The 26,568-nt window shown below is 36.6% G+C and overlaps 1 protein-coding gene across 1 annotated transcript in view; it reads left to right on the top strand.

Moving 5' to 3' along the window:
• Positions 1–26,568, top strand: part of DCC (DCC netrin 1 receptor) — a 727,087-nt gene that overhangs the window by 593,879 nt on the left and 106,640 nt on the right. The window contains exons 16-19 of the mRNA XM_029921550.1: positions 10,231–10,326; positions 15,736–15,968; positions 20,695–20,833; positions 25,946–26,053. Of these exons, the coding sequence (XP_029777410.1) occupies positions 10,231–10,326; positions 15,736–15,968; positions 20,695–20,833; positions 25,946–26,053 (576 nt within the window). The remainder of the gene's footprint in view (positions 1–10,230; positions 10,327–15,735; positions 15,969–20,694; positions 20,834–25,945; positions 26,054–26,568) is intronic.

The following is a 26,568-nucleotide window of genomic DNA, read 5'->3' as shown; positions in this document are numbered from 1 at the left end:
ACTAGATGCACTGCTTTCCCAAGGCTTAAATTAGGAGTCCACCATTCCACAGGTTATGTATATACAATTCTTACACCAAGACCACAGCCAATCTGTTTGTTTTATCAGTGGTGCGACTTCTTCTCTATCCCAAACAAGACAGAAACAGAAAATTTTCTCTCTCTTCTTAACTTCTGAGTCCCAGCAGTAAGTTCATCTCGCTATCAGACTCAAAATCTAGAAGTCATTCTTTATGTTTCCCTTTCCCCACTGTCCCTCCAAACACATCTATAAGCTACATTTTTCACACCCGTCTTTTGCTCTTCCTTAGTACTAAACCACTTCAGTCCAGGCCCTTGTAATGTTTGTCTGGACAATTACAATAACAGCTGAGGTATACTGACATCCAACCTCTTTTTCATCTTTCTGGGACCACATGGTTCTGAGGATTTAATATCCCTAAAGGCTCAACTGAAAATGTGTAAAAAATGTTCAAGTTGCCACCTCTTATTTTAAAAAGCAAGTAGTGCAGAGTGTAGGAGCCTGAACTTTGTAATTAAAAATTCTCCTGTGTACTTGTAAAAGGGAGATAACTATTCTTCCATTCAACAGTATTTATTGAGTACTTACTATATGTCAGACACTGGATTAATGTATGGATTACATAAAATAAGGGATGTGAGTTAGTTAGGAAAGCACCTAATTAGGCACCCAATAAATGTTACTACTAGGGGAGGAGAAGCTGCTGCTGTCTTAAAGCTTTGCTCCTAGCTTGTGTGATGCTACACCCACTATGAGCTTGAACTTGTTTATTCCACTCTTTCTTCTCAACTTTTCATCACCAAAAGAGTCAGCAAAACTTCTGTCTTCTCCACAAAGCCTCTCTCATTCTACAACACTTTACTCTGATGTTTTTTAAACTGCCAAGACAGCTTCTTCATTCAAAGATTCATCAAATGACCAGTATTAAAAAGTCAAGAGATACCAGATGCTGGCATAGATGTGGAAAGAAGGGAACGCTACTGCACTGTTGGTAGGATTGTCCATCAGTACAGCCACAATGAAAAACAGAATGGAGGATCTTCAAAACATTAAAAATAGAATTACCATATGATCCAGCAATCCTACTTCTGGAACATATCCAAAAGAAATGAAAACACTAACTCCAAACAATCTGTGTAGTACATGATTTACACAACCCCTCCCCCGCACCACCAAGTTCATAATGGCATTATTTACCACAGCCAAGACATGGAAGTAGTCTAAGTGCCCATATTATTATTATTCACCTATAAAAAATGAGGAAATTCTACCATTTGCAACAACTTGGATGGCCCTTGAGACATGCTAGATGAAGTAAGTCTGACAAAGACAAATATTATGTGTTTAAATACTATGAGTATAAATATTCATTTATATCTGGAACCTTAAAAAACTCATGAAAAAGAGATCAGACTTTGGTCACCATAGAAAGAAAGTAGGGGAAGAGGCATTGGAAGAAGATGGTTGAAAAGCATAAATTATCCTATAATTTCCAGTTATAGGATAAATATATACTAGGGATGTTATATATCACATGATGACTAGAACTAAGAATATGCAAGAAAATCATTAAGCGAATAAATCCTCAGATTTATTCTCACTACAAGGAGATTTTCTTTTCTTTTTTTCTTTTCTTTTTTATTGTATCTATATGACAAGATGGATGTTAGCTGAACCTCTTATGGTAATCATTTCACAATATGTATAAGTCAAATATCATGCTATATGTCTTCAAGTTATACAATAATACACATCAATTATTTCTCAATAAAACTGGGGGGAAAGTCATCAATGCAAATAAGGGGTTTTCCTCCATAACTTTTATATACCCTAGAAAACTTAAAACTCTCTTAAACACAGGAGATGCTCAGTGATAATTGATAAATGAATAGAGAAGTAAATGTATGAAGAATAATTATGAATTTGCAAGTGAGAAGGGGAAATGTTGCAGAATCTCTATGGACTAGTTTTTCATGAATGCGCAAGTATCAGAAAATGCAACTTGGGATCAAGACATCTGAATTCTACATTCAGATTGATCAGGGTCTTGCTGTTTCAACTTCATTAACTAATGTAACCCGGCTGTGTCTCATACGTATATTCATCAACTCAAGAAATTTTTGTTGGGGCTCCTGGGTGGCTCAGTCGGTTAAGCATCCAGCTTTGGCTCAGGTCATGATCTCAGGGTTTTGTGGGTTCGAGCCCTGCATCGGGCTCTGTGCTGACAGCTAGCTCAGAACCTGGAGCCTGCTTCAGATTCTGTGTCTCCCTCTCTCTCTGACCCTCCCCTGCTCATGCTGTCTCTCTCTGTCTCTCAAAAATACATAAAAAACATTTAAAAATTTTAAAAAAAGAAATTTTTGTTAAGCATCTTCTATCTGCCAAGAACTAAAACATTTCTTATAAAGTTTATTTTTACCTGACTTCTCTTCTGGTCATAGACCTTGGTAGGTTAAAAAATTTTCTCGTAACTCTTCTTTGGACTCAAATACTCACACAGACTAGCTGAATATCTTGTACTTGCAAGATTGGTTAATAAGCATTCTGACCATTCTTTGGACAGTGTTGCTGGAAAAGGAAAAACAAAATAAAACAAAACAAAAATCCCATAAGGGTGCTGGTTAGATTAGCTATTAATTAAATTTGCAAAGAAGTATATGTAATGAAGTAGAATGGAGTATTGAATGTATTATATAAATTGCATCTTTCTTGAATATGAATTACTCATCCTTTTAACAGATCAATGCAATCAGCTCTATTTGCTATACACGCATTACACTTAATTAAATGGTTCAGGTCCAGTGGGGTCAAAGGTGTCCAATAACATTTACTATCTGACAACAGTCCAGTGGCCTGTACTCTATGTGTGTGGTAGCCCTGGTTCACGGCGATGAGCAGGCTTCTGCATCAGGAAAACAGCTACCACTCTAATTTTCTCTAATTGACTTGTTGGCAGTGCTAATGGGGAGGGTAAAAGATGCAGGGACATGGAGACTGGGCCCTGACCAGCACTTGGCATGGACGGGTCCACTGAGTGAAGTACTTAATCTGTAATGAATGAAGGACCACAACCTGTCAATCTGGCACATGCCAGGAGCATTTAATTCACACCAAATATTAATTAAAAATAATGATGTTCTTCTCGCTGGCTTTTGTTACTAAGTACAGCATCTTGGTTTAGTCCCTGAGGAGCTTTCCACAGGTCTTTCAATTCGTTCCCTCAGCCCTAGAGAGCCATTTATCTTACTACCTTCAGCAAAGCCTCAACAAAAGCTTTTAGAATAATGGGTCTCTCACCCACCAAGTCTGTGGGAAAGGAGAACTCAGAATTCTCTCTGTTACCCATACCTGGTCTTTACAACCCCTATAATCAGTAAATGTACATGTATTCCCTTTCGTTTTTAGCCACAAAGAAGATACTGGCCAGTAGCGATGTATTTTACCTTCTCAATGAGTTATTAACTTATTTTTTTCAGCCTCCTTTATCCCAACCCAATGTATTTGGTAAGAAAAGTTGGCCAAATAGTGATAAAAATCTGATCAATAATTTGAAATCTGTGTAACCACTAGAATATCCATAATTTAAAAAACCCCCATGGATATTCACCAAAATCCAGGTTATTTTAGTATGATTCGATCACAGTGAATTCAAATGAGAAAACACGACTAAACTTTATTTTCCAGATGCAACTGATACATTTTCAAGCCATGTATCTGAATCAGTTCAATAAATCCAAAAAATAAATTTGCTGTCATAATTGTCATTAAGTGTATTCCTGAACAATGGGGTCTGACCACAATTAATGGTTAATTCATTTGCAATTCATTAAGGTATTAAATGTGTTTAACTCATTTGATTCTTCTATAGAGGGAGCAATTCTAGGCAATTCTTTTGTGATTTACCAGTTTTAAAGTGGAAGACCTCTGAGCATGTGCAGAAAAATAGCTCCACATTGTCCTCTAGTGACGCCCTAGTAAATGACATGCTCCTTTTGCATGGGGAGGATACCCTCCTTCTCTTAGGCTCCCAGCATCTTCAAAGCCTCAACACATACTCAAAGGAGATGCCAATATCACAATGTAAAAGAGGATCAAGGCATTATGGCCCATGGTCCACTATTAACCAATAACTGAATATTTTTGTTATTGGTGTTCAGGCTAATTCATTATTAGATGAAGATTTGTGGCGGCATGAAAATTTCCTATTGCATTCTCAGGAGATCCAGGCGCAGTTTAATAAAAACACTATCAGAGACCAGAGACAGTCCAAAAGATGTTAATGAGCAGGTAGAATATGAAGAACATAAAGGAAATATGTTTTTCATTAAAAGAAAAACCAAGGTAGATAAAAAAGGTTGGGGAATTGACCTAGGTCTTTTATTTCCTTGGTAGCTCTATGTTACTTTAGAAAAGCCAGTGAACTTACCTGCTTCTTAAATTGCTAACTGCAAGCAGGAAAAGACCAGGCCAAATCCTCTCTAGGACTGCTAGCTCTGAACTATATTTTTATGCCAGTGACAACTGCACTGCAAATCTGTTTACCTCTCCCAAGCATAAGCCATTATGACATTTTACTTAAATTTAAGCTAGGTATCCCCTAGGGTGTGTATAGCATAGTTGGGATCTGTGGAAATTAGCATTGTGGTAATTCATTAATCCAACAGCTAGGAAATTATAGACTCTTTGCTGGCATATCCATGGCTAGACATCAAGTGGAGGAAGTTGTCATTACTCAGATCACCAGAGCCTTGTAAGCAAGTGTGAGTGTTGAAATGACAGTTATGTCACATTAAGGGCGAGGTTAAGAAATGATAGAACTGCCTAGGAGCCTCATCGCAGCTAGGTGAGGTGCTTGTATTATTATAATTCAGATTGAGATAAAATTCCAAACCTGTAAATTTGAGAATGAACCACTTAAGATGCGATTTGTTTTTCCTCTTAAATGAGAAATCATATGCACTCCAAAAGACAGAAAGCCAATAGTGCACAAAAGCTACCGAGGTGTTCAGAGTACGTTTCCTAAGGAGGGGTAAAGTGGGCAGCTGGGAGGTGGAGACAGAGGGTGAAGGCGTGAATGCAGTGTCTCAAAGACCAGGCTAACAGCTTCAGCTCTTAACTCTGACCTGGAAGTGAAGAGCCTCTGATCAAGTCAGACAGCCTTCTCTCTGACTTCCAAATGGAGAAGTCAATATAAAACAATCATACTTAATCACTTTGCATAACTGAGATTTGCTTTATTATTTTATTTCAGCCTCCTTACTACCTTAGTATAGTTTCTAATATGTTGCCGTTGATCTAATGGTTGACATGTGAACTAAGGAAATCTAGACTTCATCATTTAATTTTCGATGAATTTGTGTAGATTTGCATGCAGTTGTGTATAGAGGAACCTGAGGTTATAGACTTGTGGCCTACCTTTCATATGGTGATAGACTAGAAGACGGTCATCCATGCACTCAGCTGTGAGTGGTGGCTCCATTCCTTAGGTGAACTACTTAGATGAATTGCTGTCTAGCATCCTCTCTGCCCTATTGTATCCATAGCTTGTAGCTAAATCTCTCTCTCTCTCTCTTTCTCTTTCTCTTCCCTCTCTTCCTTTCTCCTTTTCTCTCTCTCTCTCTCAGATTTTAAAAGGAAATCCAAGCCAAACCAAACAAAAATCAAAACCCCAATTAATTCCCAAGCACATGAGGTTTGGAATTGTTAACTTTTTCTCACTCCCTTGATAAACAAACATGTAGATAAATGCAAATGCATACTATATGTATATTATGTAAAGCCAAATGCAATTTTACCCACAAAAAGGCAATCATATGGGGTTTGAACATAATAGAAATGTTTACATGGTAGTTGTGTAGTTAAATCGTATGTCTGAAATCAGACTTTGTCTCTACTTCAATAACTACAAAGGATGCTTTTCCTACAAAAAAGTATTTTTGCTGACACATCTAACTGTATTTTTAACATACACCTTTTTCCTGAGTTTTTTCTACTTTCTATCATCTTTCTGTCTCCAAACCCTGCTCATGTCCTCAAGCTCTAGTTCCAAGTTCATATCTGCCAACAAGTCTTTGATGACCCAATCTCTCACTAATTTTCCAGTCCTCTGTTCTCACGCAGCACTCACAAGTAGTGTCATATACTGTACTGTTTAACTTTATGCAATCTTCTGTTGTTCATTGTTTTCTCTGCCCAGAATTATGATTGCAACCTGACAATAGAGGTCCATCTTTTGTAAATAATCTTGTATCTCCAAAAGCATTTAACACCATTGACTGATTACTTTCTTCTTAATAAACTAGGCTGACAGCAAAAATTAATAAATAAATATCCCCTTTTGTAGGGGAAGCAATTCACTTAATTGAAGCCCTTTGCCTATATTAAATATAACTTTATTCTATTCCTCTTGCTATATTGTGGCTCATTGTGGTTTAGAATGTCAATATCTTGAATGTTAATATTTAGATCACATAACATTTCATGAAGAAAAAGCTATCTAATCAATTTTCAAAGAACACTGTCCAAGATAAATTCAGTTATTTTTTAAAAATATTTATTTTAAGGGAGAGAAAGAGCAGGGGAGGGGCAGAGAGAGAGGGAGAGAGAGAATCTCAAGCAGGCTCTCGTTTGTCAGCCAAGAGCCCAATGCAGGGCTCAAACTCAGGAACCAAACCAGGAGATGATGACCTGAGCTGAAACCAAGAGGGAGACTGAGTGAACCACTTTGCCGCCCCTAAATTCACTCATTTTTAAAGCTTTTTTTTAAATTGTAAAATCAAAGGAAGATACAGAAAAACTACATGCAACAAATATATAGTTTAATGAATTATCATTAATTGGACTTGAACTCTTTCTATGCTCTATTCCTGCAAAGTGGCCTTTGAATCTAGAGGTTTGATCAGACTAAGTAGATTCCATCCTTTGACAAGACTCTAGAAGGAGTGAGTTCTTTTATTCAGAAATAATGCCTAGATATCCATATTTTATATTAGCCATCATGAATGCTTAATGCCCAGATCCTTTTGTTCAGTAGGGCTGCAAAATAGTAATATTTGAATTCTATCATTGGGTTTTTACTTATTAGTTGGAATAATATTATACGTAGATGTGCTTCCTTTCACATGCTTTGTGGTTACACAGTCATAGAGTTTAATAAATACATAATATTTGATTCTTTAACTAATTTTCAAGATAACAACTTGGTTCTCTGTCAACCTCAGAAGTCACCAACTTTTATTATTTATTATTTATTTTTTAAGTTTATTTATTTATTGGGGTGCAGAAGATGCAGAGAGAGAGAGAGAGAGAGAGAATCCCAAGCAAACTCTGCAACTGTCACACTTTTGTGAGGGAGGGACTCGAACTCGTGAACTGTGAGATCATGACGTGAACCAAAACCAAGAGTCAGATGCTTAACCAACTGAGGCACTCACTTTTGTTATTTTTTTAAGTATCTTTATGAATTCATACATTCATGTGTATTTCCTGGGTTTCAATACATTGCAACTCTTATCTTTATTGAAGCTCAGATTGTCTTCATCTTTGGCCTGGAGGAACCTCTTTAGTTTGATTCCTGAATCCATTTGACATGAGCCTATTAGTCTTTGGTTGATTCCCTTCTATCTGGTTACATCAAGATGTTTCAGGCTCAATTGCTATGCATCCTACCTCAGCCCAGAAAGCAACTAATTTTTCAAAAACCCCTGGTTTCTTGAAGTGCAAAAAAAATATTTCTTTTCTCAAAATCTGAATCTGGACATTAAGGGTGCTAATAAGCACACCCAGTGACAAGATCTCTCAACTTTTTCAGTGGGTAGAACTGCAACAAAGAGAAAAAGCCTTTTGAGTTTAAACTGAGTTTTTCTAATTAAATTTTAGAAACATAAGACTTTCTATACCTCTTCCATTTTATATCAGCGTGCCTCTCCTTTCATCCACACTAATTTTCTGGTTCTCAAGGACACAGAGGATGATAGGATTATAATTTCTCCTGAGTATTCATTTACTTTATCCAATATTACATTAGTTTCAGAATAACAAGAATAATGGTATCATCATCAATAATAATTATTGAAACATTTGTTTCTACCTAAAATACCCCTATTTTCTCTTATTCTTGATGTATGGTTATGGAATAGCTACAATGTCAGTACATGTAACCTTTACAAAAATAAAATCTCCTCCTTTTAACTGTCGCCTCATCTTAGTTCCTAGCATTTGTTGTTCACCCGCTAACTATTGGATTGTCTCCTCTGGTCACTTAGGATGTCTAGAGCTCACTTTCTAGTAGCTCTCAAGAGCTTATATATTGATATCAGCCTGGCTGCGCCCTCATATTTAAAGTTAACTTTTGCCAACTATAAAATCCTTGAATTATATTTTCTTACCTTGAATATCTCAAATAAATTACTTCAATTCCCTCTGGCATAAAATGGGGCTGTCCAAAAGTCTGATCATAATTTCATTGTCCCCTCTATGGGTCATGTATTCTTTCTGTCAAGATGCCTAAAAGATTTTTTTTCATCTCCCCAAATATTTCTTGAATTCCACTCTTTTGTATTTGTTCTGCTGTCCTTCTTTGGTTTTCCTTTTCCATCAGTTAGAACTCATCAATTAGAATTTCCTTCTCTTCTGCTCATCACTTTCTCCTGAATTCTATTTTTACTCTATCTTCATTTCTTTTTGTTTTGTGTTTGTTTTTCCTTGAGTTTGTTTCTTCATCTTGTAATCCTTTATTTTGAAAATTACGGTGTTTTACTCACCTATTCTTTTTTGGGTTATGCCACTTCATTTCTGAGGGTTTTTTCTAATTCTAATTTATGTTACTCTTGCATATCTGGAATTTAATTTTCTTAATGTGGTTTAGCTCATTTTGAAATAGTCAATCACAGGTTTGATCTATGTTCCCTCTGTATTTTCAATCCCCTTTTGGGGACTTTGTCTATAGAAGTGGCATTCTCTGCATTTTATTTTGTAAGGCATTTAAGCTCAACAGATTTTTGTTGCTTGCTTGCTTTCTTGTGACCTGTCTCCCTACGTTCCCAGCTGTTTAACTTGTTTTAGTAAATACTCACAGCTCCTTCTCCTGTTGCTTTCATTAGACCAGAGCTCAGGACTCTGCAAAGTGTAGCCTGTGGGTCACTTCTGGCCCAGGTTTTATTTTTGTGTGGACCGCACTGAACTAACCATGGTTTTTCGTTTTTGAAAAGCTGTAAACAAACAAATGCAAGTGAATAGATGAGAGAGACAACGTGGTGTGCAAAGCTAAATATTTGCTCTCTGGGCCCTTTATGAGACAAGTTGGCCAACCCCTGATACCCATTAAAAACTATCTGGCAACTTGCTTTCTAAGTTTTTATGATTATTTCTCTCTCCCACTTTTATCTGGACCTTCTCTTCCCTCCATTTCTGTTGTTTCTGTCTGCTCAAATTTTAACTCTGTACCCAGGAGTTTGTCTTCAGTAGAAGTCCTGTCCTGGAGAAGAGATTTTCCAGGCTACTTTTGAGTGTTTAAGCTTACTGTCCTCAGATTGGTCAGCTGCGTTTTCTAGCATTAGGTGATGGTTGTTTTAGAATTATCCTGTTTTCAGATTTGATGTTCCTCTCTGATTTCTGCTGATAATTATCCTGTTTTCAGGTTTGATGCTCCTCTCTGATTTCTGCTGATAACATGCAAGTCCTAAGGTTGGTGGTGGTTTGTCCACATCCAGTTGTATTTCAGAGTTTGAGAGTGTCGCTTACCACCTACTTTCGTTGTAATTATCCAAATGCTTTCAGTTTTCTATCTAGTCATTCAGTCTCTGTCTTTTTTTTAATATCTATTTATTTTTGAGAGGGAGAGAGAAAGAGGCAGAGAGAGTGAGACAGAGAATCCAAAGCAGGCTCCAGGCTCTGAGCTGTTAGCACTGAGCCTGACGCGGGGCTCAAACTCGTGAACTGTGCGATCATGACCTGAGCAGAAATCAGAGGCTTAATTGACTGAGCCACCCAGGTGCCCCCATTCAGTCTCTTTTTATGTGGAGATTCAGGAAGATCATAAACTGTATTGTCACCACTACCACCTAGTTCCCAGAAGCAAATTCACTCATTTTTAAAGCAACGATTTATTTACTAGATCATATTAAAGTTTATTGTGGGAAAATGTTTACCCTGGATATTTCAGTACACTAAATAAATGAACATGTTCATTTTCTTTCTGTTTTTCTTCAGAATCAAGTTCCCATTATGTCATCTCCCTAAAAGCTTTTAACAATGCAGGAGAAGGAGTTCCTCTTTATGAAAGTGCCACCACCAGATCTCTAACAGGTAAGCTAAAATAGTGAATCCTCTCGTGACAAGGTAGTCAGTGTTTGAGTTGTGGTGGCAAAAACAAAACCAAATGCTTAAAGCAAAATAAAACAAAATACAAAGAAAAATCAAAATGTATGTAGTCATGTTCTGAGCCTTATGAGTGTGTGTGTGTGTGTGTGTGTGTGTTTGGATATACATGTATACACATACATGTATGTGTATACACACATAGTTCATTATTTTCTTAGTTTTCAAAATTGAGAGGAAGTCAGTCTATAAATTAGTCTGTAAATTTAGAGAGTAGGGATCTTTCCTTCTCTGTCTTCTCCCAGTAGCTCATATTTTGGTTCCCCAATACCACTCTTCATTCTCCTGAGAATCCTGTCTCATCCTGCAGATCAGTGCAATTTAGGCAGGAAAGTTTCCACATAAAACCTGCCAAATGCCCAGATGGCCACATGCTTCTCTGCGGAGGATCCTTCAAGCTAATATGACAAGGAAGGACTGACCTCCTGGGGCTGGTTTGAACTAGGCTGAGTCACACATGTGGCCTCTCCTTGAACCAGGAGCTGCCGGTCACCCTAACAATGCCCAGAGAATCATGACATGGAAAGTACTTGTTGCTTCCAAGGTTTAACACCTCTAGGAATTCTTATGTAAGTTGGAATGTAAAGGCAGCACACAAGAGAAAAGGAGCCCAAGGAACTCAGATAGGAGTGAGATTCAGGACATTTATGGAGACTATTTGTGTAGTAAGCCTGGGTTCACTCAAAAATAGAGTAAGTACAAGGCACCAGGGTGGCTCTGTGGGTTAAGCGTCCAACTCTTGATCTCAGCTCAGGTCTTGCTCTCAGGGTTGTAAGTTCAAGCCCCAGATTGGGCTCTGTGTTGGGCATGAAGCCTACTTTTTAAAAAATAAAATAAGTACCCCCTCAGGGGGGCTGTTCAGGGTCACTAGAAAGTTACACAGTCACCCCCAATAGCCTAATGTTTAATATCTGAAGGTAAAACTCAAGAGGTCCATCTTTTTAATGAATATTTCAATCTTGCTCCCTCTCAAAACTCACAATCTTCAGACCTCATTTAACTCATCAGTTACTTTCACCTTAATGAGAATAAGGGAACTGAGAGCAGGATTTCATAGCAAGAACTAGAGGACATGGAAAATTACTAAATGCCTCCTGACAAGGAGGAATAAATCAACATAGAATAAATAGTGGAATCTTTTGCTACCCCCTAAATTTATATAAATTTTGTGCAGTTTTTTTTCCAAACTCACAAGCTCCATTTGTAGACTATCTTAATACCCAGCTGTAAAATGAATTCACATGATGGTTTCAGAATATACCATCACTTTATTGAGTTCAACCAGATTTTCTTGTAAGGCAAAGTTGCTGTTCCATAGTCTCCTTGAATCTTTAGCTGCTGTTTTCAAGGTCTATGATCTGTCTAACATGGTATGCAAATTTTGGGGTTGTGTCAATATATTCATTTGTTTGTGGAGACAGTATCAATCTCTCATTGTGTTGTCAAAGGGACTCACATCTCCCCAGAAGGGCATATAAGAAGTATTACTTTAGATAATCTTTACTATCAAACATATAATCTCTAGACATAGAGAGATGAGGCATATGGAAGTCCAGAATGGAAACATAACATAATGGAGGTGTCTAGAACTTTCCTTTCCCCTCATGTTCTTATTCTGTCAGCAGCAGGATTCTTTGGGAAATAGTGGGCTACTTTTGCTGCACTTGTCCTTCCCAGATTCTTTTTAGTCCACCATCTTTTTCCTGCCTATGGTAAAAGATGTTGAGCAACGGCTCATCAGTATGACCTTGAGCTTGTGGTCAGGCCACACAGATTATACTATTGCTAGTCTTTTCAAACTATTTTCATATCAAAACTAAAGCCCACAAAAAAGTACCCCCCTAAAAATCTATTTTTGAGCAGAAAGTAGTAGTAGTAAAAATAGAGAGTTTAGATAAACTGAAATTGCTCAGAAAGAATCATTTGAGACATTAACTTCTGCCTCCACATTTATTGTCATTCTTTAATCTTCGGCATATGACATTCCCAGAGTCGTTTCTTAAAACACCAGTGATCCGTAAGACTATTTTTTTCCTGATAGGTCTCTAATCCTGGATCTACTAGGATCTGGGAAATAAATGGATACCAAAACTTGGAAATTTTGTTAGGCATTTTCTAAATTAAGCAGTCAGTAAGGGATTGAAGAGGAATGAATAAAACCAGTCCTTTCCAGAGGGAAAGTATATACTTTTCCTGGATGTGTGGACTTATTTTATTGTGTTTCCCCACATCATGGAGAACAAAGGACAAATATATGGAATCAAAGGTTAAGGTTCTGGATGAAATTCTATCAATAAATGTGTCATAATCCCACAGAGAAGACATTCTCTGTCTTTGAGCTTGTCCAAGTATTTCCATGAGCAGGCCTGGAAGAGGCCAGGATAAAGTAAAGCAAAAAACACAGGCCATCAATGCACGAGGCTGGAGTAAGTTTTGGGCCATGATGGTTTCTACACATACATGCTCTTAGATGTTGGCACACTCTGGAGCCAAGCTCTTCCTGAATATATTAGTATTAGAGCTGAGGAACGTTTCACATGGTCAAATGGGTATGTTAAGCATTCTATTTTTGCAGTCGAGCCTTTTATTTTTTATTGTTGCAAGAACAAGGTATATTAAACCTGGAGAAGGGAAGAGGGCAAGGGAATAAAGAGGTAGGTTGTTTGAATTTGTTGATTCTCAACTGTTTCATCAATTTCTGAATGAAATATAATCCAGATGCAAAATTATGTTATTATATTAAAAGCTTTCTTTGAACATTGGTATGTTAACCAAAAATTCATGAACTCTTACCAAGACATCTATTAAGAACCAAATAGGCTTCTCTTTTTAGCAAAAGATTTGGGGCTATGTTTTGTCTTTTTAATTTTTGATTCATTTAGTTTTTACTCTTGAATATAACCACTGCAAATCAATAACATAGAAGTCACTATAAAACTGGAAAAAGTTGTTTAGCAACAATAGAATATTTTTAACTTAACTACTCAAAAAGTTTCTCTTTGGAGAGAAAGACAATTAGCAGTGTATGTGGCATTTATGTGTTTAGTGTAGTGCTTGCTATCCACTAGAACATTCAGCTTTATTGGAAAAGCTCCATATTTATACTATCCAAGATGATAGATTGGCTTTTATGGCCACGGAAGACTTAAAATTGGCTCGTGCAACAGAAGTGATTTTTTAATTGTATTTAATTAAAGTAATTAATTTAAATTTAAATGGTTCATGTAATGAGTGGCTCTTGTAATTGAAGGTACAAATTTCGAACTTAGATAGCAAGTAGAGTGACAAGCCATGCCTGGAAACGAATTCCCTAAAAAAAGTCAAGAAAAACTTGGCCAGAGATAGAAATTTGTAAATTATATAAGTCCACAGATAAATACCAACAAACAACATTATTTGAAATTTGAGGAATGCATTCTGGACCTGAGACTCCAAGGAACTCCCCAAGTCATGAAAAATATACTCTTCTACAATTCAGAAACAGCCAGCCTGAATGTCAGCATTTCTAGAAGTAGAATTGCTACTTTTCAAAACCGTGTATATGACACCTGTGACAGAGTACTACATTCATATAGGTTTAAGAGCCAGATTAAGCAAAGAAACAACAAATCAGGTATAACACATTCTATAGGTCGGTCCACAAAGAAGTTTGTGATTCAGAGCAGTCTTCCTGTGTGTATAACTTTCTTTTTGGAAAGTCGGCTAAGAATAGAAACAAAGTGAGGCAAGACCAGCTTCAGTTTGGCCAAAACGCCTGCCACCAAGCACCGACCTGATGACTGATCGGGATCCTCCTTGATGCTGTTCAGCTCCCCTTTCATCATTTCATAAATCCATTTGGGTTTAAAGGAGCCCTTAATAAAAAACACATCAAAGGAAATATGGAAAGTCTGGGCTCTGTCATTAAATTTTAAACACACATTTTTCTTTCTCTCTCTTTCTCTTTTTTTTTTTCCTTTCCTTTTATTCTGTTTTTGTTTTCAGGTTTTATATTTTGCTCCAACGACCACAGCCCAGTAAACTACTAAATAATTCATTGGAAAACAGAGTGATGAGTAGGGGATAGGCATTTGAAATACGGTGGACAAAGTGAAGTAATCATCAAAACCAGCCAGTAGCTGCTGTGCTTGGAACTAGGCTATTTAAAAATATAAACTCTGTATGTACACTGCTTCAGATACTTTACATTTTAGCAGGTCATCATAGGCCCTGCCACCTGAAGGCTCTGTTTTATTAGAATATAATATTACATCATTTAAAAGTAAAATTTCAAAAATATAAAAGTCTTAGGTATAAAATAAAAAGCTCAAAATTGGACTCTTACAATGGCTAGAAAACGAGTCCTCTGATTCTGATATGCCCAGCATAAAAGGCATACAGAATTTTTCTAGAAAATTTTATAAAACCGTACACAGCTTTATGCAGGTTCTGATTATGTTAATGGATCAAAGCACGTGTGGACCTCACACAGTTTATTCTGTCCCCCCATCAATAATATAAAGTCTTTCCATGGAACCTGACATCTAGGAACAAGTAATACAGAATCTAGGTATGCCTTAAAAGTCTAAAAACTAGCTAATTTCTCTGTGAGAATGGGGATAAAACGGACACTTCCATGCTTTCTTTAAGGATTTCAGTCTAAGTAACCTGCTCTACCAAGTGCTACAAGAAACCTAGTTATTAAAGATGTCATTGGGCCATGTGGACTATGGATTTGGTCAATCTAGTTTTATGCAATCATAGCCATAAACAGATTGCTATGGACCGCAGGGCCCTTTGATCTTTATTGTTTGTTTCTTGTTTAAACAATACTTATGCAGATATAAGCTAAGCCATAATAAAAGCATTAGAGAAACCAAATCAAGTTAGAAAAAGAGAAAAATAAACATAAACAAACAGGTATAAGATAGACATTTATTTCCTTTACAGGAGGAAATAAACCAGACACTCCTTTGGATCGTGTTATTTTATCCGTGTAGTTATAAAACTGATAAGTTCTATGCTAAACCTTTTAAGAAGCGATGTGCAACACTCCAAGAAGAAATGGACTTTTAAAATATATAACTAGAAGTGACCACCAAAAGTGGAGTTGATAAAACCACTGTAAGGAAATGAGTGAATTGCAGAATGTAGTTATTTTTGTAATATAGCAATACTGTTTCTAATGAGTTTTCCGATTGAATTAATTGTATTTTTTTCTGTTCTTCTCATGTTCCCTTTCATCATTATTGCCATGCATTTAACTCATTGTGATGTGTTACCACTGATATTTATTTTTTTAACTCTTTTATTTATGTATTTATTTGTTTGTTTCATTTGACGGGTTTTTAAACCCAGATCCCACTGACCCAGTTGATTATTATCCTTTGCTTGATGATTTCCCCACCTCGGTCCCAGATGTCTCCACCCCCATGCTCCCACCAGTAGGTGTACAGGCTGTGGCTCTTACCCATGATGCTGTGAGGGTCAGCTGGGCAGACAACTCTGTCCCTAAGAACCAAAAAACATCTGAAGTGCGACTTTACACTGTCCGGTGGAGGACCAGCTTTTCTGCGAATGCGAAATACAAGGTGAAGTTCTAACTGATAGTGTAAAATTTTAAATGAACTGTCATTTGCTTAATACATTGTTTTAAATGCTTCCTGGACTGTCATGAGTCATTTTGCTGCAGTGGCACTAAATGGAAAACAAGGCAGCTTAGTAACTCAATATCTAAAATTAGAATGGGAATAAATGTATCTTAGGAAACAATTCTAAGGCAAGGTAGAAAAACATCAAGAAATGCAAAATATTATTTGAGCTCCCCCAGATGCTATGTTTGTATAAATAATTTGATTCTGTACAGGGGAACGCCATTTTCCTTCGAAAATAGCAGGGTTCCACATTAATTTTCTGGATAGATATTGGTGTCTTTCTTTTTATTGGGAATCTAGATTGACACCAAAGTTAACCCTATTAATGTTACAGAGACCCATTTGACAGTGAATACAGCTGGGAACACAGTTGAAAGATTTTGTAATAAGGTCCTTAGAAAACACTCAAAGGCATTAATTAGCATGTACTTTCTCACTTAGCCTTGAAATACACCCATGTGGTAAAGAAAGCCACAGTGCACACTCCCCTTTGACTAATATGAATGACAATAACCCCTTTCACTGACTCATCTCATAACCCCATTAAGAGCCCTATAGAGATAGACATTTGAGGTATTATCTTCACTACTTTTAAACCTCTGTCAGCCAGCCTAAGTAACACCAACAAATAATTGTATATGGGGACAATTTTATTACCACCTAAGCCTGCCACAATATCAGTACATACAAACAGTATGCAAGATATAGACAAAAATGAAAAAAGAAACACATGACTATCAAGTACCTACTATGTACCTAGAACAGCACGAGATTATAGAGGCAGTTAAACACAGCTTAGTTGTTGCTACTTGATGTATTATTTATAACTTTGGAATGGGTAAGACACTCAGTTCCATTGCTACACTTCAAAGAATTCATAAACTATTCGTGTGAGATAATATATGAATGCACATTTAAAATATAAAGCTTTACAAGATGAGGATTTGAGATCAAGAAGTAGCTTTAAAAATAAGATTATACATGTTACCCAATAACCAAATGAGCAAGGAACCAAGAGTTCAATCCTGGTCTGTCTGCTTCTTCATAAGTCCCTTGTATCCCTTCTCCTTACCACTCTACTGGAGTAGCTCTCAGAATTTGGACTTCCTGATATTTAACCAGTGTTCTTTCCAGTAAACCGCCATCTTGCTTAATCCTGCCTCCAGCCAGTGGTGATTGCAGGGATGGCAATATCCTTTGGGAGCATCAGACTCTAAAGAACCTGGGATAAAGGAAAATCCCACCAATAATATTCTAAATCTGCCTCTTTCTTCCTGTAGCCATGTTGAATCTGCCTCTAGTATCTTTCAAATTTTAAGTGGCATAAAACTCAGATTTCATCATAAATCAGTTTTTAGCTGAAACAATTTTGAAAACCTTTCTTTGGTACTGCTGCCCTGCTAGGTCAGGTATTGGGAAAACTCTCCAGGCAAGTCCAAATAGTATCACTGATATAACATATGTTGTAAGTACCCTATCCAGCTCCTTGCAGTATTAGATTTAAGACTCAGCAGAACCATAAATAAAGATAACATTATCAGATAAGACAACCAATGAAACATATGAGAACATTTTTTTTTAAATCTCTCTGTATATACAGATTGCCCAATTCTAAGTTTACTTTTAAAAGACTACTTTAAAAATGTTATGGTCATAATTGCTGTACTTTGCCAATACATTCATTTCACAGAATGGCCATGGGTACTTTGCCAGTATGTGAAATGTTCTGAGGGACAATGATTGTTCTCTGCAGAATGGCTTAAGTTCCAAAATTTCTTGAGGCAAATTATTTCAGTTGAATAGTTAATATAGCAGACACAGAATTATTGAGTCTCACAAAGAATGCCTGCAAAGTAAGACTCAACCCAAAAGCTATTTTGTAAATGGAGGCTGATTTCTCTCATGGATTGATATCTGGGAATAGAAAAAAAGATTTTAAATGTTCCTCTTCCCACCATCTTCCCTGACGTAAAGCTTTCAGTTACTAGCATTCTGACCCCCTTCTTACACACCCATGCACTACATCCACGCCCTGTGAAAAAAAAGGTTAGAGGAAAGAGTGGGGTAAGTTGGCTAGCAAAAATAAATACAGAACATATCTAGTGCCCTAGAAAGTAGTACAATAAACTTAAGTTTTACAAATAATGGTCATAGGATGCTTTGATTTTACATTGTGAACTTTTCAAACTACTTCCATGCCTACTTCATCTCACTGCCCAAGGCAGCTTTAGAAGGTAGGCGGGACATACACAAGATAGAGGGAGAAAAATCAGAACATGGAGCCCATGACCTGGGCACAGAGTTGGTTTTGCGGTGTCCAGTCATGTCACTGAACTTAATCTAATTGTTCTCATCTATATGACTGGATTAGTCACACCTACCATAAAAAAAAAAGATTCTCCATAATTAAGCACGCAAGTAGATCCCTTTATGAAGACATGGGTAAGTTGTATAACTTAAAAAAATTCCTATGAAACTATATCTAGAGCTCCGGTGACGTTACGGCATAATCAAAGGCTATCCCAGTGAGAGTATCCTTCTACTTCATTTAATCCCAAATCAAGCGATAGTCCAGACATTTATATTTTGATTGTCTAAAACTCTGTTTCAATTTTTCTTATCAGAAGGACCAATGTTCTATAATTTTGTTTCTACTAAAATGATTAATCACATGATGTTTTATGCTAATTTCTATTCAAAATACATTCATTGAGTATTGACTAGTGCTTACCAGAAATAACATAGGTATTAGATAAGATACAAAGTTTTGCAAGACTCGGTCTCTCCCCCAAGATATCCCTTTCAATAGGGAACCTAACACATGCATAAAGTGAAATATCACATTAGACAATGCATGAGATATTGTAGCTAACATTTATCTAATACTTTCCCTGGACTAGGTACAATGTTTTACTTTACACTTTAAATAATACCAGGAGGTCAATGCTACAGTTAACTCCATTGGATGAGCATTTTATGGATGAGGCTCAGAGAGATGTACCTGGGTATTCTATGCTCACAAAAATAGCTGGCCATGAATTTCCAAAGTACTTCTAGGCTAATGATTTATTCTGAGCAATAACCTTCCATGAAGTTCCTGAGAAAATCCAGTGAATTCATGGTATTTACAGAAAGCAAGTGTGTCGTTCTAAAACACAAACAACTTGGAGAATATTATGTAATGGGTTCCCAAATGCCAGTGATTTTTATTGTTAGAGGGACTAGTTTTATTAAAAGTATGATCCTTTCATCCTAGCTGAAATATTTCTCATTGTCCATTTCTCCCCTTATTTCCATTTCTAAGACTTAGAAGTGTTCACAATAGTGAAGAAGACAGGATTGGAAGTGATATTTCAGCATGTCAGATACTAGCTGCCTATGTTGTGTTTTATTTGATGGGATTCTATCTTCCTGAGTCTACAATGTATTTTTACATTTACTTAGGGCCCACATTTTTACAGCTTTTTTAAAGAAGACCTTCTGATAGATGTTTATGAGGTCATCACTTTAATAGGATGGATGGGCACATCATCAAAATGTTATTAGTACAGTTAAATATTTATTTGGTTTTGTAATGAATGTAGGATTTTCATAGCTATACTCTAAGGATTCATAGTACAATAAAAAAGATATACCACACTACAGCAGTATGGGAGGAGATAGGTGTGACACAGGTGGGGAAAAAGAACTACCCTTGATTTTCTAGACACAGATATATAACAAATGTAATGAATATAAAAGTGAAAATCAACATGGAACTTTGGAGGAGGATCAAGATATAAATTCTAAATACCAAGCATAACCTGATACTTATAAGAGGCATAAACAGGCCAAGTTTACCTGATCACGTGGAAAATATGCATTAACCTGGAAGATTAACCTTTTTCATTACCATTTTGATTTCTTGAGTAAGCAATAAAAATAGGTAATTTACTTCCTACTAAAATATCTTTAACCTGCTATTTAAGAGACAAGAATGGTTTCAAAAGATAAATAATACTAACACTTAATAAAATCTTTTAATACTTACCCAATTTATCATTCCCTTCCTAATCAGTTGCTCCAGTGACCATACTTAAGTGTGTGTTTAATGGGAGCACCACACAAAAGAAGACCTCATAATACAACATTGCTTTTGTTTATTTTCTTTATAATACCCAAATTGATTCTGGAATCATGAAAAGTTTGTAATCTAAAAACAATTGTTTTAATCACAAGTAGTAGAACTCTAAAATTATTGTTATTACTAGTGAAAAATAATCATGATGACCTACTTAAAATACATAAATTATAATTTCTGTAAAAAAATATTTTGATCATTACAAAGAAATTAAAGTCAGTGAAGATTACCTTGAAAACAGATTTGACAGAAAGAAACAGAATTGGTCCTGACACGGTGGTTATTTACTTGGGAAAATTAATCAGCTAGCCGCCCCTGTGGACAACATCAGACCTGATTTTATCCATTGTGTTTTAGATGTACAAGCAGCCAGTGTAAACTGGTTGACAGAAGGGAAGTAGAGCCAGTTCTGTGTCATAGCTTTTATGCTGTTTGGAAATGGACTTTTTTTTTTTGGCTCTTTGGTAGTCTCTGTACATGCTTTGATCTACCAAGCTGATAGGGTTCATCTTTTTTCTCTTTGCTTATTTCCCATTTGTACAGTCAGAAGACACAACATCTCTGAGTTACACAGCAACAGGCCTCAAACCCAACACGATGTATGAGTTCTCAGTCATGGTAACAAAAAACAGAAGGTCAAGCACATGGAGCATGACTGCCCATGCCACCACATACGAAGCAGGTATGTGAAGAAAGGCTTGCTTCCAAATTTCGACTTTTGGTATTCGGCAATGGTGTTTCCCAGGTTTTGTGGATGCTGGAATTTATGTTCTATAGTGTCAAAGCCACACCTCATCCTGCAGGAAATTTTATTTTCTTCGCAGTTCAAAACACTTTTGTATCTAGTGTTATCCTCTCCACTCTACAAAAGAAGAAAATGGGTCCCCAGTATGTTGAGTAATCTGGCTTTAATCTGGGTGTTAACTCTGGGGGTCTGCATATCAATCTTTTTCTCAATTCCTTTAAGTAAAAGCAGAAAACCAGGCACCAAACTCTGTCCAGAACATTTGAGTCTTTGATGAGCAGTCATGGTGGGTATTTACTTTTTTGGAAAGAAATTGGGTACAAAATAAAACACTGCATTACTACCATAATCACATTGTAATGTTTACCATAAATAAGCTCAACTGGGTTTGGGAAGAAGTTTCTTTATGTTTATGTTCACTCCTTAGAAATAAGACAACACAATGGGAAAATCTTCATGCAATTTGAAATAGTTCAAATCGCAGGAAAATGTAACTCCCTGTAAATTTTACCAGTCATATTTACTATGGATCATAAACATTGAATTTATAACCTTAACAGACATGCAGTACACTTGCCTTTTATAGTTCACAGAAACCCGACATCTGTAGACTAGGGGGTTAACATGCTTTTTTGTTGGTTTCATGCTATTCTGTTTAGGGGTAAACTACATCACATATTTCCAAATTAAAAATAAAATTGTACCAATAAAACTCTCTGGGTAAGCTGAATTTCTTTTTCCATTAGAATTTGTTCCATGGCATTGCAGTTCTATCTTTAAGTCCAAGCTACAACTTTAACTCAGAGAGTCCGCTGTTAATATATTTACGTTTTTGTGGATACTTATTTCTGTAAGAGGTTTTCTAGTTTGTCTGATTTAATTTCAACATCCTTCTGGGTTTTTTTCATCTTCTTCTGTTTTACATCTTTACATATATTAACTCTTTCTCCTGAAATTCTGCCCTGGATGCCAATGTTCACAGCTTCTAAGGAAGATTAAAACATGCTGAATGAGTTATGTGCTATGGGGAGAATAAAGGCCCTGCTCTTCTTTTTTTACTTAAAAGAAGATGAAAGGAGTTAAACATAAACCAGTAAGACATTAGGTCTTCTCTGAACAAAAGAGAAGGAGTAGTAATTTCCTCATGAAGCAAGAAAATCCATTCATTTTTCCTTTTCATAAACATAAAATGCACCCTAACATCTTACTTGATAAATGTATTCTCTTGATTTTTCATCAACTGCACAGCCTTGTAGAAATGAGACCCATATTTGACAAAAAGATATTAACTGCCAGAGAGTGGTTTTAGGCAGGGTGGTTGTCAAAACAGATAATGATCTGGACAAAAGTGTAAATAGCATGTGGGTGAGATTCCTGGGTGATGATGAGAAGGAAGAAGTAATTCACAAGTGTCTTCAGACCTTTATAACTGTGAGAAGGAAATGAACTGAAAGAAATAATGCTAGATTTGCTTCTAATTCTGTAGTTACATTAAAGACTACTACACAGGACCACATAGTTCTGCTCATGCACTAGAATTGCTTATGAGAAGGGTAAGGGTTGTTGGAAAATCCTTGAAATAAAATATTTCATTCTGTCCAAGTGATAAATCCTTAATTTTATTCTAGTTAGGCAAAATAGAAATGATTGGAAAGACACCTGAAATAATGAAATAATGAAGACAAAAACCCAAAAAACCTGAAGTAATGTAAGAAATGCAACCGTAGAGTGTTGCGAAAATTGGAATCTGAACAAACAGATCCAAGTATAAATTCAGGCTGGAGAAAAAAGTAGAGTTTCACAAAAGAAATAATGATTGAGCTATGGCCAGGGTGGATCATCAGGTACCCATTCCAGGAACTTCAAAGGAAGTGGCAGCATATATGAAAATGTATGATCAAGTATCAGAAAGATGTCTTCTAGAGACACGTGTGAATAGTTCAGAGTGACTGGAGCACAGTATTTAAGCGACGGCAAGGGGAAATGAGGCTGTTAAAGAAAGTGCAGTGTAAGTACCAGTGCCTGGTATTTATTGTTTGTTATTTATTTACATTTAATCCAAAGAGAATTGGTAGTCAGTGAAGAATTTCTGAAAAATTGCCTCTGGGCAGAACCCGTGAGCTTGGAGAGGAACAGATCAGAGATGTTCTGCTTGACTCAGTAGATTGGAGCTGTTAGGGCTACGTTCCTAACATCTTTAGGATCAACATGTGCACAGCTTACATGTTGATCCTAAACATTTAAACTATTGATTTCAATACCAGAGTCGCTACTCACCAACATTCACATGGCTCGAGTGAAAAGAAAAAACTTGCACAACACCTGAAATAGATTAGCTGTTAGAGTGTTTTGTTTTTTTGTGGGGGGGGATTTTTTGAAAAATAACCACCTCTTCAGTGTATTATTTTGTTAGGTAAAGTTGAAGTTATTTTATCTTTTTTGTTTTGTTTTTTTTAATTTTTTTTAATGTATATTTTGAGAGACAGAGCAGAGAGTGAGCAGGGGAGGGGCAGAGAGAGAGAGAGGAAGACACAGAATCTGAAGCAGGCTCCAGGCTCTGAGTCATCAGCACAGAGCCTGACAGGAGGCTCGAGCCCACGGACTGTGAGATCATGACATGAGCCCAAGTCGGTTGCTTAACCGACTGAGCCACCCAGGTGCCCCCATTTTATCTTTTTTAAATACAGTAACCAATTCAGTGGAGCAATCAAACCATCACCATTTGATTGTTTTCTAAATAGCCATCAATTTGAATCTTAACCCAGTTAAGAAAAAACACACTATTCTGAAAAGTTAGAAAGACAGAGCTTTTCATTGCTTCCATAATCAGAAAATTCCTTATTATACTTGATATAGTACTCTAAGTCAATTTGTGACTATATGTTACATTCCTATCTATGGCTTACAAAATATCTTGAATGAACTCTTTATGAGAATAACCCTTCTTTAAGATATTATTGCCTCTTTGGTATTTTGCTATCACAGATCTTTTCTTGCAAGAATGGCCTCATTCTTGGTTCATTAAACCATATACATATGCAGTTTCTTTACTCCGGGTTCAACTACACTAGACCTATGTATTCTCTTCCTGCCCTCATTTTTTTAATTTAAATGTATTAGGTGCCTTGTCAGGATATTATGATTAGGAGCAGCTTTGGTTAACCTGGACTACTAGTGGCTTTAAGAATCAGGGCATTGGAAATAAGTGTTATGATACATGGAAGTGTTTAATGTCTTCTTCACTTGAAATTATATTTGAGAAGAGAAACTGGAAGTAGTCTTGCTCAGACTCCACATGATAGGGCCAACAGAAGAGCCAAAGAGAATGGTAAAAGCAAAGAATTCAGAATTAGGACCAAATTGTACCTATCTTATTATACACAAGCATTCTTATTCAGAGATCTGGAAATACCTCTAGAACCCAATCATAGAACTTAGATATGTTCCAAAATTTCCCAGGTCAAACTGAGGGTAACTAAGAAAGACTATCAATAATTGACTTGGAGCACTGTGCATTGCCTAGAAGGAAAAGTCACTGCATTTAAGAGCATAGACAGTGAAAAGCAGAAGATCCTGGACTGGCTTGGCCAGTTTACTGTCACCTTTTAAATATACGTAAAATTTTGTTGAGCACAATGTAAGAAGAAAAATAATTTTCCCCTTGCTCTTCTAGGTCTTTGGCTGAGACCCCTAATAATAAAAGGTAGATTAATAGGAGAAAAACAAACAGGAGTTTAATAACATATATACCTCCTGTATACATGGAGAATCCTCAAGAAGAGTGAGTAACTCACTAAAAATGGCCCAAGCCATCACCTTACATACAATCTCCAACTAAAAACAAAAGAATATTTTGTGGAGTGGGGATTTGGTCATGGAGGTTGTCAGGCAAATCACAATAAACCAGAGTGTCACTGTAATGCAGAATTAAGTTCCTACTTTCTTCCTAATAAAAGTTTCTAAAGATTTTGTCATCCTCTTCTTGTACCAAGAGGGAGACACTCCTATAAACCCAAATTTCTCTTATAAAAGGGTAACATCTACTGGGGCGCCTGGGTGGCTCAGTCGGTTAAGCATTTGACTTCGGCTCAGGTCATGATCTCATGGTTCATGGGTTCGAGCCCCGCATCGGGCTCTGTGCTGACAGCTGGCTCAGAGCCTGGAGCCTGCTTCAGATTCTGTGTCTCACTCCCTCACTGACCCTGCCCTGCTCCTGCTGTCTCTGTCTCTCAAAAATAAATAAAAACCATTTTAAAAAAATTTAAAAGGGTAACATCTACTAAATTTTCAGAGCTTTTCTTCTGTCTACTGTGGGCTTACAAATAATCAGCCTAAAGTTGTCCTTAGGCCAAAGAGGCATATTTTGGGTTAATAAATTCTGCCTTCTTTCAACAACATGTGGGAAAAGTAGCTCTAAGAAAGGCAGAGTTTCATGCCTTCTTATTCCATGCCAGGCTGATAACTAAAACCTTTATAGATTCCATACCTCTTCTATTTTCAATTTTTTTTTGCCTTATTTGCCATATTTGTTAGGAAATACTTAGTATGTTTACCTAGGCAAAATGTTTTAACCTGCACCTCAATACATTATTTTCTTCTTCTTGCTTTTAAGAAACTATAAAATTAGGTGACATTTGCATTTATAAATCCTAACAGTTGTTACAGAATTCTGTCTCTTGGAGACACATAGCCATCAATCTCACTGAGTATGTGTACATTTCTTTGTTCTTATAATGATTCTTATGTGTTTAGTGTGACGCTCACTTGGAAATATCCATTATACTTTTGTCCTCTGTATTCACACATATTCTGTTCTCTTTTCTATATTTACACCTTTGGACGTCATTTAACTTCCATGGAAAATCTTAATTTTTATATATTTTTGTTTGCTTGTTTAATCAAAATACTTAAAATAACTCATAACTGGTAAGATAAACATGATATACTGCACGACAGGTTCTGAGTGTCAACATCATGATTAGAAGTCTCATAAACGTCTGTTTTCTTTCACATCCAATGACAAGGCCTTGTCTCTGTTTCATCTCTTAGCCCCGACCTCTGCTCCCAAGGATCTGACTGTCATTACTCGGGAAGGGAAGCCTCGTGCTGTCATTGTGAGTTGGCAGCCTCCCTTGGAAGCCAATGGGAAAATTACTGGTGAGCATCTCGGCTTCATTTCCAGCATTGCTCTGCCTGGTCTGAGATTCTTCGCCTCCTGTACACTGATCATGTGTTTTGTGTATTTGTTTTCTGTCCCAGCATTTCTGTGTACTCCCTGATGCTTTCTGGCTGTCTCTTCTTGCCCCCCTCCCCGCTGACCATGGAATTTCTTCTAATGGTGCCTACAAATATGCACATACACTTTTCATTGGAGTTGCTTCCTGAAGGATGTGTATTTCAATTAGTATAGACCTTTTGTTTTTCATCTTGTGGAGCATTAGGACAACCTTCTAATGGAATTTCTCTGAGCATAAAAGACTAAAAAGAAGCTGGTTGTTTGGCAGTTATAAATACAAAAGACACCTAATGACCATGTATTTTTGAATGGCACATACAAAGGAGGATTTTAGTTTCTCACTTTAGCTTTTAGTTTCTTACTTAAATCATAAGGTTCATAAAATACTTAATATTGACTGACAGAAATTGAACTTAATGAATATTTCACAGTGACA

The sequence above is a fragment of the Suricata suricatta genome, chromosome 14 (assembly GCF_006229205.1).
Source record: "Suricata suricatta isolate VVHF042 chromosome 14, meerkat_22Aug2017_6uvM2_HiC, whole genome shotgun sequence".
Classification (NCBI taxonomy): Eukaryota; Metazoa; Chordata; class Mammalia; order Carnivora; family Herpestidae; genus Suricata; species Suricata suricatta.
The sequence above is the reverse complement of the archived record's forward strand: the minus strand, read 5'-3'. Positions and strand labels throughout refer to the sequence as shown.